Source organism: Galeopterus variegatus, unplaced genomic scaffold (genome assembly GCF_000696425.1).
Source record: "Galeopterus variegatus unplaced genomic scaffold, G_variegatus-3.0.2 Scaffold91, whole genome shotgun sequence".
Taxonomy (NCBI): domain Eukaryota; kingdom Metazoa; phylum Chordata; class Mammalia; order Dermoptera; family Cynocephalidae; genus Galeopterus; species Galeopterus variegatus.
The window spans coordinates 175,998-200,488 of NW_007726202.1; the positions used below are offsets into that span (position 1 = coordinate 175,998).

At 46.9% G+C, this 24,491-nt stretch overlaps 1 protein-coding gene across 1 annotated transcript in view; it reads left to right on the forward strand.

Moving 5' to 3' along the window:
* Positions 1-24,103, forward strand: part of CGNL1 (cingulin-like 1) — a 101,643-nt gene extending 77,540 nt beyond the window's left edge. Inside the window, exons 10-18 of the mRNA XM_008581161.1 lie at positions 379-531; positions 1,455-1,625; positions 5,308-5,469; positions 8,300-8,389; positions 19,499-19,582; positions 20,096-20,220; positions 21,145-21,253; positions 21,597-21,760; positions 22,926-24,103. Coding sequence (XP_008579383.1) covers positions 379-531; positions 1,455-1,625; positions 5,308-5,469; positions 8,300-8,389; positions 19,499-19,582; positions 20,096-20,220; positions 21,145-21,253; positions 21,597-21,760; positions 22,926-23,064 — 1,197 coding nt within the window. The 3' untranslated portion in view covers positions 23,065-24,103. The remainder of the gene's footprint in view (positions 1-378; positions 532-1,454; positions 1,626-5,307; positions 5,470-8,299; positions 8,390-19,498; positions 19,583-20,095; positions 20,221-21,144; positions 21,254-21,596; positions 21,761-22,925) is intronic.
* The last annotated feature ends 388 nt before the right edge of the window (positions 24,104-24,491 follow it).

Below are 24,491 nucleotides of genomic sequence, written 5' to 3' on the forward strand. Positions count from 1 at the left end.
CAAGTAGGTTTAGGTTGGTCAAATGTACAACTTTACCTCAAATTGCAAGCATGAACATTCAGATTTTGGGGGCACTATCCTGAATTCTCACCACCAGCAGCCTTGGCCATTTGCTGTATTTCTGTAAGTCATCCTTCATCTGCCCCTTCATTCCTGTGCATGTTTTGGTTAAATCATCTTTCCTTTTTGGTCCATAAGTTTCCAAACCAACAATGTCCTTGTTTCTCTGTGATGACTTTATTTTGATCTTTTTTCCTTGTCACTGATGAAACAGGTCTGATTGTTTTGTGGGGTGGCTGTGAAATTCCCTCTGCCACCAGTTCCTGTGGCTGACCTTGTAGGTAGGTGACAGCACTGCCCTTTCCCTGCCATCTGCAGAGAAATCTGAGTCGGACCACGCAGGAGCAGCAGCAGTTGTGTGAGAAGCTAAAGGATGAGACTGAGCAGAAGGAGCAGTTAAGAAGGCTGAAGAACGAGATGGAGAGTGAGCGTTGGCACCTCGACAAGACCATCGAGAAGCTGCAGAAGGAGGTGAGGGAGCAGACGCCGGGAGCAGGTGTAGGCAGCCACCTTTGTTGGGACGCGGCCCCTCTCAGATTCCGGCAAAAGCTGAGGAAACCTGCAGTTATGTCTAAGCACAACTGTGTCAGGGACCTGCACATCCCCAGAAGCAGCTCTTTGGACTTGTTGAGAGTCGCAGACCCAGAGAAGCTGGTCTAGAAAAAGTAAATGCCAATACCCTCTGGATTCTGGGCACCGAATCACCTCTTAACAATGAGCAGAAAAACCTTGGTGTGTAGGTGCAGACATAACCCAGGTTTGTGAGTTGTAATCTATGCCTCTGTGCAGAGTCTATGCTTTCGTGTCTCTTACTTGTTCAGGAATGTGAAAGGCAGTTTCAGTGCCCAGCAGTTGCTGCTCCGCTGCTCGTCTCTGCCCCAGAATACCTAGAAGGGGAAGGGCACAAAGCTGATGGGCTCCCTGCCTTCTGGGAGCTGACATGAGTGGCTGCCATTTTCTGACACCTAAGCCAGTCACTTTACTAGTTATTCTGTGTCCAACTAGAAATCTGTCTATGTCCGTGTATTGTTTTAATTCTGACAACAACCCTGTAAAGTAGCTATAATTTCAGCATTTCTGATGAGGACACCACCAAGGCACACAGAAGTTAAGGACATGCCCCAGTCATATACTAGTAAGTAGCAGAGTGAGGATATGACCCCAGGACTGTGTGTCTAGCTCCAAAGGATGTGCTTGTTCACTGCTCCCTGCTGTTCTTAAGTCAGAGGAGACCAAACTGGACAGCCCAGGACCAGGTGCTTTGCATCTTGGAGGAGGCTGCAGAAGAAAGGGAGTAGAGGAGCTGATTCTGGGTTGAAATGGGATCCAAACCCTCTCCCTGGTCTCAGAGGGAGCATCACAGGGTGGGCTCACACCCATGTCACTTCTTCCAGATGGCCGACATTGTTGAGGCGTCCCGCACATCAACGCTGGAGCTCCAGAATCAGCTGGATGAGTACAAGGAGAAAAACCGCAGGGAGCTTGCAGAAGTGCAGAGGCAGTTGAAGGAGAAAACTCTAGAGGCAGAAAAGCACCGATTGATGGCCACGAAAATGCAGGATGAGGTAATGACTGGCCAGATCAGTGCCTCCTTTATCTCTTATTCAAAGCGTCCTTGAAGCCTGCTTTGAAACTCTTCCATGAGGGATTCAGGGATAGATTCTTAAGACAGCTTCTGTGCTTGAGTTGTCATTCTTAAGTCTCTGGATAGTTACGTGGACAAAATGGCATTCGAAGACCAAAAGGACTCACTGCCTCTGGGGTGAAATGGACATGACTTTAACTTGATCATTTTCTTGATGAATCTAAAGTTTTTGTCTGAAAAGTTTAGCTGCCGATTATGGTGCAGCAATGGTGTGCCCAACTGTGGCCAAATGATTTATATGCATTATATATATGCATTACATTTGAATTTAATCCTAGGACAGGGATTGTATTAACTAACTGTTTTTTTTTTTTTTTTTTTACCATTACTTTTTAAAAATACAGATTTTTACTGGGGTGGGGGGGTGGACAAGAGTTTCAGAACAAAAATAAGAGACTAAAAGGAATCCTCAGATCATTACACGATATATGCATGTATTGAAACAACAAACTGTACCACATAAACATGTATAATGAAAAAAAAATCCTCAGGAATTTCTGAGTTCTGAAATTACTGAAACATATTCTTGGTTTCATATTTAAGAACAGAGCTAAGAAAACCAAACGTTAGCCTCCTTCAGTTTTGACCTCTAAAGAACTGTAAAGGGAATGTTTTTGATTGTTTTAATGGAAAGCTGGAGGCTCTAAAATATGTGTACATTGTATGCTGATTTCTAGCTATTCTTCGTGTCAGCTGGATGATTCTTGAGCAAGTTACCCAATTTTCTGAGCATCTGTTTCTACCTCTTTAAAAATACACAAAATATTAGTAATTAATAATTAAACAAGATAAAACATGAGACTTTATAGCAGAGGGTCTGTACATCCTGGACCCTTAATAAATGTTAGTTTCCCTTTCTTTAATTTTAAACCTTATTGTTTTTCATACAGTTCCAAGAGCACTAAGATTCTACAGGAAAACAAGTTTTTCTTTAAAAAACAAACTTTTAATTTCTTTGATGATCAAAGAAAAGTCACCCATGAGTCAGTCCTGAAACTGTGTAAAAGAACAATGGATATTTATTGCAGACTTCTAGAACACTTCTGAAAAGACCCTGATAACAGATCCCCTCTGGCTCAGGGTTATATGATACAGGACTCTAAGTAACAACTGAAATTAGCACACTGATATCACAGTTCTTTGGCATTAATTTTTTTTTTTTTAATTTTTCATTTCTACCACTAAGGGGGAGGGATTCGTATATTTGCTAGAACACCAACAAATACCTGGTCTGTTTTGATTTCCAAAGATTATAGTGTCACAGAGACCCCTGCAAAGTACTTCCCATTGCTTTTTGCATAATGGTTTTTATGTTAGAATCTTTGGTTTGGAAGGACATTTAGAGATCCTTGAGACAGATAATGAAACTGAGGTCCAGAGAGATTAGTTAAGGCTAGATGGAGACTAGTGTTGTTTATACAGGAGCAGTAATTAAAAAAAAAAAAAAAAAAATTCCCTGTAATGCAAACAAAGATGGCCCTTCCTAGATTTTCTCACTGGTGTAGCCCTGTGAGACATTGCTTCCATTGAAAGACAGACATGGACACCTCATTATTTGGAAGGGAAACCGCAGTCAGATACCACTCTTGATTAAGATGCTGAGGTCATGACATTGTTTAAAATAAAAGTGAATTAACAAGCCGAGGTCACTCTGGGCCCTTGAAAAACTCAAGCTCAGCTCCGTTGACTACCCCTCGCCCCGTGTTTTGGTTGAGCTGTTAAAGCTCTTAGTTTCTAGAAAGCTACAGGGGTCCATTCAAAGTACTGTAATACTTGCTGCCTCTGCTTTGAGAGAAATAGCCATTTTACCTGTTTTGCCTTTGAGGTGGAGCTAGAGACATTCTGATGAAGTCAGTCCCTTAGAGACTTAGAGTTCACTCCCTTTCAGTTTATTTTCTAAGTCCTGCTTAGCAAAGGGTGGATTTAACTACTTAAAGGTAGCACTAGTAGGTTTCAAAGGTGTTTGGTCACTTTTAATTCAGGGTATGTTGTTCTCAGACACCATGCTGGTTATTCTGCATGTCCTGACTAAGTACTCTTGGTATGACAGAGCCTTGCTAGGTGTCAGGAGGGACCTGCTGGGCAGTGGGAGAAACATGTAAAGTGCTGGGAAAGATGCCAAGAAGGAAATGCAGGCTGCATACTTGCCTGCCAGTCTTGCTGACGCTCAAACCAACATTCTTTTTGGGTATCATCTCATTTGACTCTCCTAATAGCTCTAGAAGGTAGGTTTTATGATTATACCAATATTGCAAATGAGGAAGCTGAGTCATATAGTGAGATTTACTGTTCTAGAGTATAGTGCACTCTCTGTATCCAGAGAACATCCCATCAGCCTTTTTCCATGGGACGATTGTCCCTCTGTGCTTTCAGTCATGGTTTCCCTGATGGCTACCACTGAAACCAGGCCAGGGTCTTTATCTGTAGATGTCTCCTTCAAGGCCAGGCTGTTCCCACAGAAATTTCAGCCTGTGTTCCTGTCAGCCTCCAAGAGAAGGACACATTTCCTTAAGTTTCCCTCTGGTCTTCCTAAAGTAGCCTATCCTATCGCAGCCACAAAGACCATCTTTGGGGCTTCTCCAACTTTCCTGTGACAGATGCCCCCAAAGGGTGGAATTCTATAATGGAGTTTGCCACTCCCTCTCATGTACGCCCTGAAGGAGATGAGCCCCGGGTGTATTCTCTTCCTGAGACTATGCTTTCACCTAGTCCCTTGTGCTGTCTCCAGGAGGGTAGGACACTGGAGACAAAAAAGACAGCCTTGGGCTTCACTGAATCAGTCCACACAGATATTAAAGAGTACCTACTGTGTGCTGAGATGCCTAGTCCCCTCCCCCCAGGGAGATTCCAGGGAAGTTGAAAACACGGACTGATCCTTGTGAATCAAGCTGTTCCGTCTGTTGCACTTTCTCCAAAGCTATTAGTTCAGTGCCACCTTGTGGATGGAAAAAATCTGTAAATTATGACAGCTGGTAAATCATTTTCTTCTACAAAGCAGTGGTTTTCACCTGATGTACATGTTTATATTGTTAGATTTTGTGCCTGCAATTTACTTTGGGGTCATTAATTTAGTTTTTTTTTTTTAACCCTAAGTTTAAACCTCTTCTGAGGTGATGCTGACACAGGTTGGCAATAAATTACCATCTGTGAAGCACTTACCTAGTTTAGTGGCTTACAAGTGTTTTTGACCTGACCTATGGTCAAAGTGCAATGTAAGAACTACGTCTCGCATTGTAGTCCAGTAATACATACATCCCTACGAATACATGAACGTCTAGTACAAAGACTCACGAAACAGTATATGCTTGTATTCTAGTCTGATTTTTTCTGTGTTCTATTTAATTAAAAAATGCTGGTCAACATCTATTAAATTGAATTTATAACCTAATGGGTTGTTACCTGTATCTGGAAAATCCCCTCCTTTTACAGAAGAGGAAACTGAGACCCAGAGGGAGTTGGGACTTACTCAGTCTTCTGATCTCCAGTGATAGTGGGAGTCCACCAGATCTTCTCTGCTTTAGGATCAGCCTGTGTGCTGTCTGATGAGATCTCCATACTCCTGATGTACCCCAGAAAACCACCCCAACTCCCTCTTGTCCTAGATGCGCTTGATGGAGGAAGAGTTACGGGATTACCAGAGAGCTCAGGATGAGGCGGTCACGAAAAGGCAGCTCCTGGAGCAGATGCTGAAGGACCTGGAGTATGAGCTGGAGGCCAAGAGTCACCTCAAAGACGACCGCAGCAGACTTGTCAAGCAGATGGAGGTCTGTGGGCCAGGGGGAGGCAGCCTCTGCTCACACCTCAGCCTTTGGGAAATCTTGGGTTTTACTCTCTCCAGCAGCTTCTTGATTTGAGGAAGAAGCTAGTAGTTCATAGACTCATAGGGCATGAGAGCTGGAAGGAACAATGGATGTAATTTAGTCTAATGTCTTCATTGTCTTAAAGAGGAAACAGAGCAGATTCCCAGGGAGGTTAGGTGATTTTGCATAAGGGCACAGGTAGTTCATTTTCTGTTCATTCTTTGGGCAGTCCTTCTGTCTATAAAGAGACAAGACTGCTGCGTGTACAGAGAGGGCTACCTCCTCTGATCACCACTGCTCATTTGCCACACCTCTTGTTTCCTGCTTCTGGCCCATTTTCCCTTACAGATTATCGAGTTTTGCCAGAGCTAGCAACAAACTGTGGCTCAATTCATTGTTGGTGCACATAGGATATATGTAATCCAAGACAGTGTATTGGAAAGTGCTCAGTGCAGGCACCAGTGGGAGTGATCTATTCACATTCGAAAAATGAAAATTGAACACATTCGAAAAATGTAAATGAAGTAATAGAATCTAAGCTGGAGAATGTCAGGAAGAACCTTAAAATCAGTCCACCTAAACTTCTAAAAAAGAATATCCCTCAAGAATAAAACTAACCCCAAACCAGACACACACACACACACACACACACACACACACACACACACACACGCGCGCGCGCATGCATACATGAACACACACACCCACCAGTGGAATTTAGAGAGAGATAAAGAGACTAAAAAATAAGCCTCAGACTTTTGGGAGAAGTTAAAATTGTCAAAGTTTGATAAAAGCCAGACAGGGCTTGAGGCGAGGGAGAGATGGCTTGAATTCAAAATCAATGGAATTTCTGATTCAACTTTGCAAATAAACAGAAATAACTTTTTAAAACTGCCGGGGGACTTAGTAGCAATTTATATCTAGGGAGTGCTGTTTCCATAAGTGAAGGTTTTATGAGATGGCCCTCTTTTAGAGACTAGAATAACCTGATTACAGTTTTATTACTCTTTTGTAGGATTGCTGTACATTTTGCTAGTGTCCTGGTTCTAATCTCTTTAGGGGAGGCCATTTCAGGCAAGGTTAGTTCTGCCCATTCAACTAGAAACTGATTATTCTAGGGCCCAAACAACCTGGATAAAAGCAAGGTAAAGCCTTTTCAGGCAGTGGAGGAAGAACCTTTGATGTCATGAGCCCTGGCCTAGACCCCTGAACCCTCCTGCTGGCTTCTGTATAGTACAGATTTCAGGCAAGAAGAAAGCCCCATGAAGACCTCTTTCAGCTTTTAGCTGAAGATTGGGTTACCAGGTTATCTTTCTCTTGAATGTTCTGGCTAAAAAGATGATTTCCTTTGGCTGACTTATGGTCTAGAAGCAGTGGTATAGCTAAGCTTCACCTGCCTTTCTGCAGTATTTTGGACATATCTCCATTAATAACAAAAAGAAGAGCCCTCGAGGCCCCGCCACCATCAAGTGTGCTTGAGGGGTGTTTCTTCCCCTAAGAGGTGGCTGACAGGACTGTCTTGCTGTGACTGATGTCTTGCCTGTTCCTTCACGAGCACTTAAATGGATTCTCAGGACTCAAGAGCTCTTCCAAGGGTGGACATTTCCTGTAAACTCAGAAACTCAGGTGGCTGTTTATGCAGATGCAGCTCTTGTGGATCTTTGGTGACATCTGACCGTAGTGAAACTGGCATTGGAGGAATCGGGAACCACTGAGCTAATAGGAGGCTTCAGTGTAGGACCCAGCTCTGTTCCAGGTTGGTCTCCAGGACTCTCGGCTTCTGGGAGAGAGCTTTCTAACTTCCCTGTAGTTTTTGATCACTCCCAGGGAAGGCCCTTCACAGACATTTGGTTATTCCCATGGTTCTGTGCATTTTATTTCTGGTGGTTGCAGAAGCATACATCATTTGTTAATCAACTTTGGCAATTGCAGAGACAATACACACAAATGCTGCAGGCTCCTGTGTGAAATCTCAGAGTGCCAGTTGCTTTTTAGTGTTTGTGGCTCTGAGCTCACCCTGACATTTGACAGATTTGCTGGTGACAGGTGAAACACATGCACAAAACCCCCAGTCCACCAGTTCTAAAAGGGGTGGTTTGTGTCAGAAGCCTCTTTTTTCATGTACAAAGCTTTGAAATATTTTTCTCTTAACACTCAATGACGTTAAATTAGGAGCCAGCTAGGAAGATACAAATCATTATTCTGTGTGATGATGAGTTTAACAGAAATGGCCAGCACTGTCTTTGTGTTATTCCAATGCAGGTGTGGGATGCAAAGTGTGCGGGGAAGAGAGAGGCAGGTGCAGAAGGCTGCTATAAACTTTACCCCTGCAAGGGTCTTGGAAACCCTGAGTAGGAGGGAGACAAAACATCATCTTGAACATGAACTATTCAGAGAAATGTGCCTTGGACGGTATCTCAGCCCCACATTGTTTTTTAATAGGCAATTGGTTTAGGCAGATCAGTTTAAAGTTATTGAATTACAGGGAGAAAAAAGACTTGAAGGAAACGTGCTAAAACATCCTTAGTGTTCTTCTTTTTTAATATATTTTTCTTTTTCTTCTTTTTATGTGTTTTCTACATGTAAGGTTCCATTTTACATTACAAAAGTAATAGAACACATAGTTTTAAAAATGTCTGCTTTGGGCAGTGTAAGAAATAGACATATCATTTTTCCAAACCCTAATGATACATAGCTCTCATTTGCCCTTGAAGTTTTCTTCCAGTATTTAGTCCTTGTTCCTAATCCCAGTCACTGCAAGTTAACTAGGCTGTGTTTGTGACTTTTTTCTTAGGACAAGGTGTCTCAACTGGAGATGGAACTGGAAGAGGAAAGAAACAACTCGGATTTGCTGTCTGAGAGGATCACTAGGAGCAGGGAACAGGTACTGTACTATAGCGGGATGATGAAAGATTGACCAGCCTGATAAAGAAGACATGGGGGTTCAAACCCAAGGATTCCATTAGAGCAGGGAGAGGAAGTTCATGCCACATGGAATATGGTGGAAGTTTGTGTAGTCTTTAAAGCATATAGTGGAAGATTCCAGAGTGATTGCGGATAGCATCCTATTAGTCAAAATAGACAAAGTGCTTTTAGAGCTGAGGGTCTAAGAATCACGAGTTCAACAAGCAAATGAGTGAAATTTGGTAGCTAGCACTATGTTAGGTACAACAGAAAGTGAACTCTATAATGCAGCCTTTTCCTTTAAGAACTTTACGAGCTAATTAGTATTACAAAAGACCCACGAAACAAAACAAAAAAAGCATTCCATACACCTATGAAGCATTCACAGTACAGTAACGGTGACTGCCAAGTGAATGCTTTTTGCAGTTTTGAAAGGAGCCCCACTTACATTTGATCCCTCCCATCCAAGTACTAACCAGGCCCGACCCTGCTTAGCTTCCGAGATCAGACGAGATCGGGCGCGTTCAGGGTGGTATGGCCGTAGACTTACATTTGATCCCTACAACAACCCTGCAAGGCAGAGTCAGGGACAGTTCCCGTTCTCATACTGTAGACAATGGACCTAATTTCCCAAGTTACAGGCAGCATCATCCCAAAGTGTTCGGATTTTGTTTATTTTTTAATTAAGTGAGAGTTCAGAGTGGCTATGTGATGTACTGGGAGTGGTGGGGTAGAGGACAGTGGTCTTATCACTAAAAAGTAGTGGCATCGTTAACTAGTTTTTATGTCTTCAGTGCATGCCCGAACCATGTGACAGATGAAATATGGAAACATTTTTGGAGAGGGATTCAGAATACTCAGTGGCAGTTTTGAGGAGAAATAATTTGCATGCACTAACCTTAGCCCTTCATTTACATGATACCTGTGGATACATGTAGAAACTTCTGACAAGGTGGGCTTTCAATGCCGACTTAGTGGTGTCCTAGAGCCTGAAAATGCTGCTGGAGGAACTGTACCTAGACGTTTAGAAAACCTTTCACCTCTTTTTGACTATGATTAGCACTTTCTTAAGTAAAAAAGTGAAAGCAAAACATAAAAACCTTGGAATGATGCTGAGTATAAATTTGGAAATTATCTGATAAAGGATGAAAATTAAAAGTCTGAAAAACAAGTAATTTGGGTAAAATCTTCCCTATCCAAAATCTTCCTCTGGTCTCCCTTCTGCTTATTCACATGCACCACCTATCCCTGAGCTCAGGGTTACTAAGAACTGGAGGTTCCAGTGCTTAGGGATAGCACCACATGAGCTGGCAGCCCCTGCTCAAAGTTGAAGGTGAATCACTGGCTTCTTTTCCAGATCCTTTCTTTCCATGCTGCAAACAAGTGTGATGTGCATGTTGCTTTGCTCTAAGAGTGAAGGAAATTTCAACCCCAGGCTGCACCCTCCTCCCTGCTGAGCATGGGTCCTGTCTATATGTTGCAGGGCTGTGCAGCAGCCCATCAGGCCTGAGCTGCAGAGTTCTTACTGAAGTCTGTGTTTTTCAAGTTCTCTCAGTGGAATAAAGGCTGTTTTGTTATAGGTTTTTGCCAGCTTGGCTAAGTAGCCGCATTACCAAAGGACATTTCAGGATCTGCTAAGCATTCATAATGACAGAAGAGGTGACCATGAATTTGTTTTGACAACACTTCCTGTGACTTATGCAAGGAATGGTGGGAAAGTATGTAATCCCATCAGTAACCAGGCAGTTAAAACAGACTTTCAGTCCCATGTTTTACACCGAAAACAAAACACAGACATGATGAACCAGAACGTGTTTGCCTGCCTTGGCTCAGCCAGTGGCACAACTCTAAGGGAACTGATCGCTTAGATATCTGCTCCCAGATTTGCAGCTGCCCCTTCTTCTCTCAATGAGCACTTGGATGGTGGAGAATAGCACTGCTCTCTGTGATGTGGTCAAAGGTGAAAATGTTTCCACTGAGCCAAGAACTTGAATTAAGTCCAGGCAGGAAGTTGAGGGAACTAACTTGGTCTGCTGGAGAGAGTACTGGGCTGGGGTCCTGCACCAGCCTGGTATAGCTCCAGAAAGGTCCCAGCCTCTCTGAGCTCGGTCTCTAAATCTATAAAAATGAAGCTATCGACCCAAGGGATTTCTGAGGACTTTTCTAAATTCTAACAGTGAAATGCCGTGAGAAGGTTTTATACAACCAGAAGTGTCTGAATTCACCCTTTAATTTCCCCCATTCTCTCCCTGTATCTGAGTTATATGCCTGAAAAGATGAGTTCCGCATACATCTCTAGCCTCTTTCCCTTATTAGCTCTCTTTCCTTTCTTCTCACTGCATTCTCCGAGGTAGGGAGGGTAAAAGCCTGGTGTCTGTTAGAAATGGAGAAACTGAGCATCGTGTTTAAATTGATGCAGGAGCTGGTAAAACAACAAAATAGAAGCTCTGAGATAAAGTGAATTCTCAGAGCTTCTCTTCTGGCTTCTCCTGTCTCCTGAATTGTGAGAGAGGAGAGAAGTGGGTTGACCAAATACATACCTAACTGGAAGCATTTAACTCTCAGTCAAAGTTGAGGTTGATCTGAGGCTTCTTCCCTGCCTCTGAGAGTGAAGGCTCTGTGGAGAGGGCCTTGGGTGTAGACAGATGGGTCCTGATTCTGAGGCCATTTCAGTCTGCTTAGGTTCACTTCTAGCCTAAACTCTGTGCCTGCTGCTCTCCTGCTAGAATCAGAGCGAGTAAAAGAAACATTCAAACCTAAGGCCCTTTCTCCTCTCCTCTCTCAAATGCTGACCTGATGACACCTCCTTAATAAGGGGTGTCATCTAAAGAACAGGAAAGGGAGCCTGATATCCTGATCCCGATTTATAGCGCTGGCCCTGGATTCCCTGCAGACTGTTACTAGGCACTGAAAATGGAAGGCATGTGAAATTTTATTTTTTGAATCTTGCTCTCTTTAAATTAAAAAGTTAAAGCTTACAGTTTTCTACTTAAACTCACAATTTTTATAAGCTCCTTTTATGAATCTCTGTTTCTTGCAAACATCTCCCATTCTTTTTCCTAGGCTTAGTGATAAGGCTGAGGTGAATAAACTGTAAAAAAGGTTTTCCAGCAATATTAGTGAACGGCCAGCCCCTCTCACAGAATCTTAGATCTGGCAAAGGCCTCAGAGTTCATCTCTCCAGACTTCTCGTGTAGTGGATGAGAGATTTCAGGCCCAGAACTACCTAGGGATCTGGCCAAAGTCATGCAGACAGTTAGCTACAAAGCTGGCTTTAGGTCTCTTGATTCCCAAGATAGTGTTCTACCTACCAATGCTTGCCAAGTATGATGAATACCTACTGTGTGCATGGCACTGCGGTAAAGCTACACAGTTATCAAAAATGGTCCCAATCCTTGAGGTGCTATTATTTGTTTAAGGAGATGGGCCAGACCTAAAAAGTGGATAATTAACAATAAGAAAAATAGCAGATACTAAATGCCAGGTGAAGGATTCAAGCGGCTAATGAGGGAAAGACCATCACAGCAAGGGAGGCCATGGAAGAGTTTTAGAGGAAAGTTTACCTGGAGTCACCTTTAAAAAAGGGTAAGATTTAGATTAACTAAGAGGAGTAGGAATGGAATCCTAGATGGAATGAATGATGTGAACAAATCTCGGGAGGGAGGCAGGAATATATACAGCATTTTGAGGAGCAGTGGATGGACAGTATGGCTCAGTGAGGTTTCCAGTTTCCACAAGGGAATGAAAGGAGGGAAGTTTGGAGGGGCATGTTGTGGGTTTTGGATGGCCCTGTCCTGAAGGCAGTGGGGAGCATCGAAGGTTGTTGAGCAGAATAGTGAAGCATACACAGTGCTCTGGAAGATTAATGTGGCAGAGTGGGGGTGAGGACTGGGGAAAGAGAGACTGGGAGGAGGCCTCAACCGCGCTGTTCCCAGGGACGGAGGACAGGGAAGGCAGCTGTGACATCAAGCATCCCATACTTTCCATGCCTCTGGTTTTTCTTTCTCTATTTTGTGCATACATTTGACACTCAGTGAATGCTAGTCACATTATTTGCAAGTTCCCAATCTTTTTAAGGCCTTTCTTTTCCGTATGTGCTCAGGATAGTATTATTCAGACTGATGGATTCAGGGAATCTTAATTGAGAGAAAAGTTTTTTAAACCTTTTGGATGTTTAGACTTTGTCTTCAGATAGGGTTAATATGAAGGAGAAGAGGGAATTTGGATTTGATAAAATGGTATCTTATTTTATAAAACAGAGGTGAGGAATATTTGTTTTCTCACCCAAATATAGTTTCACCATATGCAAAAAGGATTCTGATTGACTTACAAATTAAAGGAAAATTCAATTAAATAGTGGGTATTTTATTGGCTTTTGATCTGTTTAAATCCAGAGAAATCTTTTTTCCTCTTTTTTCTCCAAAAACCAGGTTTCCATTTATGATAATTGCCATTCTTGCCGAGGATTTACCAAATGCTAGGCACTCTGCCATGTGTCTTGCGTGCTTTCTCATGGTTTTCAGGGCTTGTGGGAGCAAGTGACTACCTAGGGTCATACAGCTTGTAAGAGGTAGAACGACAATTTGGCTGTAAAGCCTACTGCCTCCTGCCTTTCCCATCATCTCTGCATCAGACTATGTAAAAGTCTTAAAGACCTGCATGCCTCCCCGCCCCCACCAAATGCACTTGGGCCTTTACCCCAAGTTAAAAATAATGTCATGGTGTATCTTTTTTTTTTTCTTTTTGTATTTGTTCGTGTCCGGCAACGGACCGCAACCCTCAGTGTCGCGCCCGTACCGGACCGGGACCGGCAACGGGATCGCAACCCTCGGTGTTGCACCCGCACCTTGCTCAGCCAGTGAGCGGCCGGTCTGTATGTGGGATCCGAACCCTCGGCAGGAGCGCCGCCGCACTCCCAAGCGGCACACTGTAGCAGTGCGCCACCGGGCCGGCCCAGTCATGGTGTATCTTAAGATGGGTGAGGATTTAAGTTCACCAGATCCTCTCTTGACTCTCTTTATGAATACGGGATTCAAATAGACAAAGAGAGGTCCAGCGTGGTGTGGTTTAAATGTGCCCAGCAGGCTGATGTCCTTGCTCAGTGGGCGTTGTGTGTCCTTGCTGGTAGCTGAGCGCAGTTAATGGTAGAACTGAGCCTAAATGGGGAGGCCAAGGTGACCCAGCCCACTGGAAAAATGATTCATCCAGTCCAGGCAGCTGGCAGGCAGGAGGAAAAATACCAACTGGAGTTCTGGGTGGCTTCATGGTCTTTTCAGGGGCTGAGCAAGGCTGCCTGGTTGCCTTGACAACTGCAGGATAAATCCCAGTGGATAAAGTTGCAGGCTCCTCCAGTCACTTTTGGGAACTGTTCCTCAGTGGCCGGTACACACCTGCTACTCAGCTGGTATCAGGGGCTGCGACTACCAGTAAATGAGCCTGTGAAAATAAGTCTTCTTTGCAGTCAGCCAGCAAAAGATCAGAATGGGCTTTCTTCTTTCTTTTTCTTTTTCATTAAAACAATCTTAGTCTCAGAACTACCTCCTAATGTATAGGCTTGCTCAAAAACCCAACGTGTACAGTTGATTTATAGCAATTTTCCTTTTTTGTGATTGTGTATAATTTTTCATACCAGCTAGCAGTGTCGGCTTGTCAACCTCTTTACAGCCCAGTGATAAACACAGGTGATGGGGTGAAATGTTGTATTAGCAATCATAAGTATCTCTGGCTTTACAGAGGCAAAAGGCAGCTGTTTCTAATCCTGAGAGCTGGCTCAGATCATGGGTATCTCTGGCATAAAACCTGCTGCAATCTGATACTGTTATTTCCAATCCACATGCTCAGGGTTTAGCATCCTTTTAATCCAGCTGTGATAAACTGTTGCCTTCAGCTCCTGTTCTGTTTTTAATTCCACTGGAAAGTTTTTGTTCAGTCTATTTAATATAGTTGAAGGATAAAAAGCATGTAAAGCACTAAGCTTATATAAAGAAATATTTTCCCAGCCTTGAGTTTACTTCCCTGGTCCAAAGTTGGAGCTGGACAAGCCAGGCTAGAGGCTTTTTTTTTTTTTTGCCAGTGTGAACTCAGGGTAAGAAGAATCTGATTTGGAATATTTGGAATATTCCTGTCAATGAGCCCAGTCCTAGGCATCACTGTACTGAAGAATACAGCTAAAAGCAGCTGCATATAGGAACTTCTGGGTTTATGGGGAAGCCTATCCTTTTTGGGACACTGTCCATAACACCATGAGTATTCTTTGCGTAAGGCTCCACGTGGAAGATTTATTTTAGAACTTAGTGTGAGGCTGTCCTTTTTGAAGAACTGAAGGAAGCCTAACATGTTTGCCAAAAGCCTTGGTTTCCAAAAGACTCAAGAAAAATTGACTGCATAGTCACAATAGCTGTTCAGTTTACGGTTACGTATTTATTTCTTCCTGTTCTTCACTCTGATTGTTTCACACTTCCATTTTAATAGCCATCTTTTGAGGGGAGGTAGTGAGGTATAAATAATTAGTTTTGTTTTCTTTTATCCTATGGATATCCACCATTTGCCTGGGGCTCTCCAGGGAGGTCTTGAACCTTTGGAGACCTTTGGGGCCACTGCCATCCTAAGTGCTCCTCTGCACAGGCAGCTCTGTCTCCTGGTGGAATCCAGATTTTCCAGCCAACTGCACAGAGGGAGCAAGACTTTGGCCAGTGGCTGCGTCTTTAAGAGATAATGGGGAGGGAGAAAAGAGCCTATGGTTTTTGGTCAGAAAACCTGGGTTAGAATCCCAAAGCTGCTTCCAACTAACTTGACTCAGGCACGTTTCTGAACCTCCCACTTGGAAAATCAGGGCCACAACATCTGGCTCAGACAGTTCCTGGGAGGACTGCTGGGCTCAGACACTGGCACTCAGGGAATCAGGGCCTGCCTCAGGGGGCTCTTGATTCTTGGTATTTCCCATCTCGTTCTGCAGGCCCGGAGCACAGCTGCAACGTGGCCCGCGCCTCTTCTCTGCCCACCTTTTATTGATGTTTTTTGGCCTCACACCCCATGGCAACATTTCTAAATGTCTTTCTCTCAGTATAAGCCTCCAGTCTTTCTTCTCTTCACTTTGGGAAAACAGTCTCCCTCGTCTCCCTTCCTTGCCTCCCACTGGCCTGCTGAGCTGCAGGAGTCTGCCCACCCCAAGCCCTGGGCTGTTCTCTCTCTCTCCCCACTCTCGTGCTGACCCTCACGCTGCAGCCAGGATCCCATCCCGTCCCTCTCCTCGCCGGCAGCTGCCTCCTGTCACACTCACTTCTCACTGTCCCCATCTGTAACTCTTCCCTCCTCTGTGGCTTCTCTCCCTCACCTGCTATAGTTGCGGGGCATGTCTCTTGCAAACCCGTTCTGTCCCTCTCCAGCCCTCTGGGCATGGCTGTTGTCTCGGTCACTGCTGGAGTTCCAAGGCAGAGGCGTCTGCCTCCTGTCCCCCTGTCTTCCCCTCCAGCGCGGCCCCGAGCTCTGCAGTTGGTTGCCCTCTCTGCCGAGCCTTCCAGAGCAGACTTGTTCTTGTCCAGCCCAGGTGACTTTTCCTCAGTCCTACTTCTGCTTGACCATCCTCAGTCCTTGCCCTACTTGACTTTTGGGATAGATCTGTGTCCTGGTTTTCTCCCTGCCTCCACTACCAAGCGGGTGGGGGTTCCCCAGGGAAGATGGATCCTCTTCATGCTTCATACGTTTCTCCTGGGTGAGCCTGTCTGTCCTGTGGCTTCAACTGGCATCCTCCAATCGCCCATCCTCTCTCTGCAGCATCTCTTGGACTGCAGGCATGGGCGGGATATTAATGGTACCTATCTCATTGGGTGCCGATGAGGATTTAGTGAGCTAATACTATTCAAATGCTCAAGACTTACTTGAGTAAGTGCAGTATAAGTGTCAGCTACTGTCACAATAGTATTATGGGCCCTGTGTGACTACTCCCTGTCTCCCTCTCCACCCAATCTTGTCACCTGTCCTCTTACCTCTGCTGCATGTCCAGTTAGTCCTTCCAGCACCCCACCCCTGCTTCTTTCTTACCTCCTGCTCTTTCTTGTTGGTGGCCCCCTGGTTTGGAAAGCTGCATTTCCTACCCTTCCTCTTTCTCTACCCTGATCTCTCATTTAGGTCTCAGCTTAGTGTCCCTGTTTCTGGAAGCTGTCACTGGTCCACCCCGCCCAGCACACTCTCCTTCGCTGTGGTAGTAACACTGACCACATGTACAGGGTTTGTTTGTTTGTCCTCCACTAGGTTATAATGAAGGCGGCACCTCGTGAGTCTTTTTGTCACAATGTCTGGCATAGGACTGATAATATAGTTAGGACAATAAATGAACCCATGCCACCACCCCTCCCACAGCATGCAAGTGTGTGCATTCACAACCACACACTCACTCTCACCTTGACAACAGGGTTGTTTCCTGGAGGTAACTCCTGAAGGTTGGAGCATGGGTGGCCACTCTGCCTTGGAGTGTCCACAGCACCCTGAAGGGTAGACGGGGCACCACAATGTGCTTTTGTTATATCATAGGCCAGCCCATTCAAGTTCCTTGTTTAGGGACAAGGACAAGGAGCCTGCACCCCAGAGGTGAGATGACCAGGGTCACATGCAAATGAATGGCAGAGCCAAGAAGAGAAGCTGGGCCACTGCTGCTTGTCTGTACAATTGCTTCCCGTTGCAGTGAAAGTTTAACCGTGTCCTCGGTGACATGCCAGCCTCTGCCCTGGGGGCATGAGCAGACCTGTTGCCCCTGTGAGGCACGTCCGTCCGCGGTCCCATAGCCCAGCTGTTCTGATGACCTCTGTGAGGCTGGTGCAGAAACCACGTTCGGAGCAGGGCCATGAGCCCGCATTCGTTATCCTTGGTCTCTGTGCTCATATAACGGTCACAGGAGTCATTCCGGTGTCCTCTGTGCAACATGTGACAGGCGAGGGCTTGGGGGCCAGGCAGCATGGGAGCGGGTGCGGATGGAGCCTGAAGTGTGCAGCCTGCTGGCCCTTTACATTGCTGGCATTTCCCCTGCTCTCTGCATCATGCCCTAAGGAAACTGGACGGCCTTGCTTTTCATGCCACAGCTGTATTTGAACTCTAAGTCTCCTTGACGACTTTTTACTTTGTTGGTCCAGAGACACAGAGCAGGTGAAGTGGTGGGTGGGCCCAGCCTGGGTTCTAGTCCTGCTCCCCTCAGTTACTCATATAACTGCCCTAGGCCTCAGTTCCCTCTGCTATCAAATCATGAGCCCGCATGACTTAGATGCCTGCCAGTCAGAAATGCAAAAGTGCGAGCATATTTTGGACCACACAGTACCTCTCACTGAAGGGCAGAGGCCCAGCTTCTTCCTGTGGGCCACCCCCGCGGCCCCCTCTCCCAGGCCAGCCACACCATGCTCCTGGTTCTTCTGAGCACACACTGCAGGCAGGAAGCAGTGGAAGCAGGAAGCATGTGCAAGCCTGGCCCCATGCAGCAGTGTCTCCTCTTATCATTCCTGGGACCCCAGTTCTTGCTCTCTGGGGGTGGGAGGGAGGGTGGGAAAGGGGTGAGCTTATCTTTCTTTGCTCACTAGGGTGCCTGTATAGGTGGTAAAAATTTGACTTGAGGCCAGGCAAGCCTGTGTCAAATGCTCACCGGGCCCTGGCGTCCAGAGGCACGTGTGTGCATTTCTTAGCCATGTGGGACCGTGGCATTTGCTTCTCATCCTTAGGAAGGAAGGGACAGTTTTACTTTTCTGGCTCACCTTAATTCTCCTGCCTTTGTCAGGCCACCCTCTGCTGGACAGCTCCGGAAACAGGGTCTAGGGCCTCTGCCCTTGCTACTCCCTTCACTCCTGCAGAAGCCCACTGGGAACGGGAAGAGCTGCTGACAGTCAGGTGACAGGATTCCTTCCCTGATGCTACGCAGCTAGGCTCCTTTCCTATTATCACAGAAGAAACCCTGAGTAACAATAGGCTTTGCCAGGTCACCTGGAGCTGCCCAGGGCTCTTACTGACTTCTGTTTCCGGCATTAGAAGGGAAAAATCTTGCAGCGTCTGTGGTATGCTCCTGGGCAAGCCCTCTCTGAAGTTTGAACTTATAATGCAGTAGTCAGGAGCTCAGGTGGATACTAGCTCACCCTTTCTGGTCGTGTAGGTCTTGGGCAAGTTGGGTGACTAACTTGTCCTGGTTCATCTGGGACTTTCCCAGTTTTAGCACTGACAGCCCCATCCCGAGAATATCTTCAGTCCCAGGCAAACTGGGACAGTTGGTCACCTTACAAGTTGATAACTTGTCCAAACCTGATGTCCTCAGCAGAGGTAATGTTACTGAGTCCTTAGGCTTGTTTGGGGGTGTCATGGGAAAGTGCGTGTGGAGTCTGAGCAGGTAGATCAGTTTCCTAGGGCTGCTGTAACAAGTACCACAATGTGGGTGGCTTAGGACAACAGATTCATTGTCTGGTGGTTCTGGAGGCCAGGAGTCTGAAATCAAAGTGTTGGCAGGGCCACACTGCCTCTGCGACCTGTAGGGGTCCTTCTTTGCCTCCTCCTGGCTTCTGGTGGCTTGTGGTAATCTTTGGCATTCCTTGGCTTGTAGATACATCACTCAAATCCCCCATCTCAGGGGTGTTCTCCCCACGTCTCTGTCTTCACATGGGGGTCTTCCCTTGCCTGTGTTTGTTTCTGCATTTAAATTTCCCCTTTTTATAAGGACACCAGTCATAATGGATGAGGGTCCACCCTCATGACCTCATTTTAACTTGATGACCCCTGTAAAGACCCCACATCCAAATAAGGTCACGTCAGAAGTACTGTGGGTTAGGATGTCAGCATATCTTTTGGGGGGGACATAATTCAACCTGTAACAGTAGGGTTAGCTATGATGATTACTGTTCTTTGTATGTATCACTATCTTCACAATCATCAAGAAACCAAGAATATCTAAGAAACTGATCCTGTACCCAAAAGCAGACAGCACAAGGGTCCCTGTGGGTGGTCCTCTTCATGCAGAGGGTTTGACTTGGTTGCTGGAATTCAGTACCTGGGAACCATCTCAGTACAAAGATACAGGGACCATCCCCTTAACCTCCGGGCTTTGCTCTTGCTCTCCTTGTTACAGATGGAGCAGGTGAGGAGTGAGCTTCTGCAGGAGAGGGCTGCGAGGCAAGACCTGGAATGTGACAAGATTTCCCTGGAGAGACAGGTAAGGGCAGCGGCTCCTGAGCTCCTCCCCTCCCCACCACTTTGGGCTAAATTCCCACGCAAAAGGAAAGAAGAATCCATGTTATCTAACTCAGGCATGGCTAAGAAAGCTTCATTGGGCCATTGTTTCTTTTACATACTGTTCATGTCAGTTCTTCACTGACCATAACTGGTGAGGGAGCCTATTTCTCCTGTCCCCGCCCAACAGGTTTAGAAAAGGACAAACCCAAGTCTGTTTGATGTCCAGGAGTCTTAGGACATGCCAAAGATTTCATTCGGACTTATAAGGGAATGTGATAGGACCTCTTCTTTTGGCCTGCCAGGACCTGGGTTCAAGGGCTTTCCCTGGGAACACCTGCGGGCTCCTCAGGTCCGCCTGCCACACGCCTGGAGTGGAAAGCAGTCTTACCACAGGCACCCACTAAACACCTGGTTCTACCCTGTATTCCTCTCTGCTCTGCACAGAGAGTGCAGCAGACACATAGTCCCCCACAGTCTCTCTGTCTGATTCCAGAACAAGGACTTAAAGAGCCGGATTATCCACCTGGAAGGCTCCTACAGGTCCAGCAAAGAGGGGCTGGTGGTGCAGATGGAGGCCAGGATTGCAGAGCTGGAGGACCGTCTGGAGAATGAGGAGAGGTGAGCCGGGCCGCCCGTGGTGCCGAGGCCTAGAGGGCAGTGGTGATCTGCTAGTGTGCCCTCACCTCAGCTCGGCATCTCTTCCGAGCCTTGTCAGCCTGGGAGGAAGGCAGAGCAACTACAGCCTTGCTGTTATTGCTGCCATTTTAAAGATGAGGAAACTGAGACCCATCAAAGTAAGTGACTTGAGTGAGGTAGCCGGGCTGAATGTTGGTGTAGCTGGATTAACACTACTAGTGTGATTCTCACTCCTAGCCCATAGCTTTTCCACTGTCCTTGCTGCCCCTTTCCCCATCCCCTAAACAGGATAGGCTGCCTTATAAGCTACAAAGTTCAAGGCAGACTAGAGGCCAGGGAGGCTGACTCTGCCCTGGGCCCAGATGTTGTCGAGTGGTGGCCGATAAGCCACCTGTCAGAGGTGGGACAATCCTTTCCAGTACCACGATTCTCTGCAGCTGACTCTCAAATCTCAGCCTGAGGGCCAGCACCAGGTTGAACTTGACCGGCCCTAGTTCTTACTCACGGTCCCTCACCTTCCTAGAAGGGGTGTGGTGCGTGTGCATAGAACACTTTACCATACCTGTTTTCAGTAGGGCTTTTAGGGGGGTTGGCTGGAGCAGACCTAAAACTTTTGCAATCTAGCAGCCTGCAACTCTGCTTTACCAAGTAAAGCTCAGGGCTGGAAGAACTCAGGGCTGTTGTGGTCCCAGCTGAGCCCCTCCGTGGCTCTGCAGCCTTGGACTCGTCATTCCCCTTGTCTGCTTCCTCATGTGTCTCTGGAGCAGCCCTTTTCTCCTGTGCAATCACGTGTTTCTCTGACCCTAAGCCTCGAGTTGGCCAGGCACCATGGCTGGAGTTCCGCCTCCTCCGCAGCCTGGGCTGGGAATAAAAGGGTCCTCTGTTCTGCCTCCCCTGCCCCTCCAGGGACCGGGCCAGCCTCCAGCTCAGCAACCGGCGGCTGGAGCGGAAAGTAAAGGAACTGGTAATGCAGGTGGACGATGAGCACCTGTCGCTGACTGACCAGAAGGACCAGGTGAGGGAACAAAATTTTAGGTTCAGGCTGGGGAAGCAAGAGGGAGTCAAGCCTCGCGGGGCAGGCTGTGGAGCTAGGGTGGGCTCACTCCTCTTTCCACTTACCCAGTTACATCTTAGCATAGGGGCTTTCTAGCCTGCTTGAGTGGGCGTGTTGGGCAAACTTCAAACCCTGAACTTGGCTTTGAAAAAGTTGACTTGTCTTGGAGTCTGCTGCCCCTGAGACCCGTATCTTGGTTGCCTGGGGGGAAGGTGGCTGGACCGTGGCATCTCCGTGCTCGGGCTGTTCTCCATCCTGGCTGGGCTGTCAGCCAGCACCCAACCTGCCCTCTCTCCCGGTGCAGCTGAGCCTGCGCTTGAAAGCAATGAAGCGGCAGGTGGAGGAGGCCGAGGAGGAAATCGACAGGCTCGAAAGTTCTAAGAAGAAGCTGCAGAGGGAGCTGGAGGAGCAGATGGACGTGAATGAGCAGCTGCAGGGGCAGCTCAACTCCATGAAGAAGGACCTCAGGTGAGCATGTGTGGTGGCCCCATGGGGCTGGTAATCTCCCATCCCCCTGATGTTTGAGGAGAGTTCGATGCTTTCAGAGCATGCTCACTCTGGTTGTCTCAAGCCAATTCCTCACTGTTGCTTTTGGGGGATCCCATCCTACAGATGAAGATGCTGTGTCCACTGTAGTCACCCCACGTGTTCAGTAGAGTCTCATGTGTGTCATCCTGATATCAGCGCCCCAGTGTCAGTTTAGCAGGTGTATTAGTCTGTTTTTGTTGCTTATAATAGAAATACCCGAAATTGGGTAATTTATAAGAAAACAAAATTTACTGCTTACAGTTTCAGAGGCTGAGAAGTCCACAATCCAGGGAACATGTCTGGTGAGGTGACTCTACAGCAATGCAGGGAGTCACATGGCAAGAATGGAAGAGTGGAGAGAGACTCTCACATGCTCTCCTTTTAAAGCCAACAGAATCACGCCCATGACCACCATTTAACCGTTAATGGATGAATCCATTTACCAGGTCATGGTACTCACAATCTAATCACTTCTTCAAGGGCTCACCTTTCAATTATCACAATAGAATTTACCACCTTCTTAACACTGTCATAGTGGGGACCAAGCATTGGTGAGTTTGGTGGGGGCATCCAATCAATAGCAGCGGGTATTATCCCTATTGATCATAGGGGAAACTGAGGCTCAGAGCAAGTAAGACTAGCTTGTACCACCATGGAGGGGCAGTTTCTGGACAGCCTGCTTTTATCTGACTTACAGAGAAATAAGGTAAAGTTTCAGGACTAGGACATCCCAAGCCTGAATTCAGAGTGTTGCTCTCTATAGCTCCTGTGCTGTGGTCCTAAGGATGGAGGGTGGGGCGGGGTGGGGGAAGGGGGGGTTTGCTTTCTCTGCCCAAGGGCCACTGCCTGGGGCATTGAGGGATGAGATTAGGCTCAAGTTCATCCCTAGAGCCCAGCCTTTCTTGGAGCCTGGCTTTCCATGTTGAAAGGTGGGCAGCTTGCTCTCTGGTGCTGAAGGAACCATCTGGTGCAGACTAGTTAAGTTCATGGACTTATGTGTCATTCAGTGAGGTGGGGGCAGAAACCCAAGACTCTTCCCTCATCTCCAAATCAGAGAAGAGCGCCAGTGCAGGGCCGGGACACATGCCCCTCGTTGTCTCAGCAGACTTAAGAAGCTGCCGAGCAAAGTGCTGGATGACGTGGACGATGACGACGATGACCTCAGCACAGATGGGGGGAGCCTCTATGAGGCGCCGCTGAACTACGCCTTCCCCAAGGACAGCACTGCCGCCAGCCAGGTCTGAGGCCACGTCAGGGCTGTTGAAGTGGCCTGTTGCTTCCAACAGGAACTCTGAAGCTGCCAGAGCAAGAGGCAGGAAAGGAGTGTCTGGGTGGAGAGCCAGTGCCACTCTTCGCACAGTGTGACAGCTCCACGATGCTGCGCTCCTCCCCTGGGTCCTGAGAGGGCGAGTGGCTCTTGCATCTTAGGGAGATGCAGCAGTTTAAAATGTTGAGATGCCTGAGGAGCAGGAGCCACCAGCCTTTGGGGTGTTTTGGAAAATAGAATTTGATAGGATGCAGCCCCTGTTCTGCACAGCTGTCTCCCTGCACCATTGACATTGCTGCTCCTGCCAAGGAAAAGGGTCCAAAGTGCTAGTGATTTAACAGCCTTCGTGCAGGGGAGGGAATGATGTATAGGTTGTACATATTTTAAACCAGACCTTTCCATGGACCGCTGCTGTTCCATTTCGGAATGTTGAGAGGCTTCGCAGGGTGGCTTGTTTGTAATGTTCACACATCTATATCGAGTATTCTTTTTGTAAAATATGAAGCTATTAGATTTAAGTATTAAGGACCAGAGGCGGGAGAGAGAGGGGGTAGAATTAAAAGACCACTTTGGAAATCAGCACTGGAAGAAAGGAATCGTCATCATGACGATGGACAGCTCGTGCTGAGAGCAGACATTCAGGTGGTCTGGGTAGACGACTCGCTGACAGAGGGAGAGAAGTCAGGTCACTTGTATCTATGGAGCGTATCTATTGCCTTGGTTGCTTATTTTATCTAGAATTTTATTATAATTTCTGAACCATACTGAGACCAATTCCCAGCAATTTCTTTGACATGGGTGGGGTGGGAGACTTGTAAGAAAGGTTCTAACAAATGATGTGGTTTCTGGAAGGATGGGGCCCTACATCATGTCTTATTGGTCCTTCCTCCCTCCTCCCACAGCAGGTCCAAGCTGTGCTCTCTGGGCCCCTGGATGAGGTGGTTGCAGGATCGGGGGGAATAGGAGGCTACAGGTGGGGGGACAGGGTTCACGGACTTAGGTGTGAGGATGAGGCAGGAGGCATCCAGTAAGGTCCTGGGGAGGGGAGAGGAGAGAGAAGATAAGTAGGTGGGCGTGGGTGTGGGGCGGGTGTGAGAAGGGAGATGGGGAAGTTCTTGAAAGCTGGGGGGGTGGTATGTAGGCAGGAGGTGGATTGAGCAGGATCTCAGATTTATGTCAGGGAAGGAAGGAAAGGAGTGGAATCAGGCAGAGTGTGTCTGTGCAAGCTGACGAGCTGCTCCCAACATCCTGAGACAAAGGGACATTGCCAGCACCAGGCACGAGGTGACTTGGAATGAGTGAAGTCTGGGGACAAGGCCATGTGGCTGGGGCAGAATTACAGGGAGCATGGCATTAGGAGGATGCTGAGTAGTTCCTCCTGGCCTTCCTGTGTCACCTCGTGCT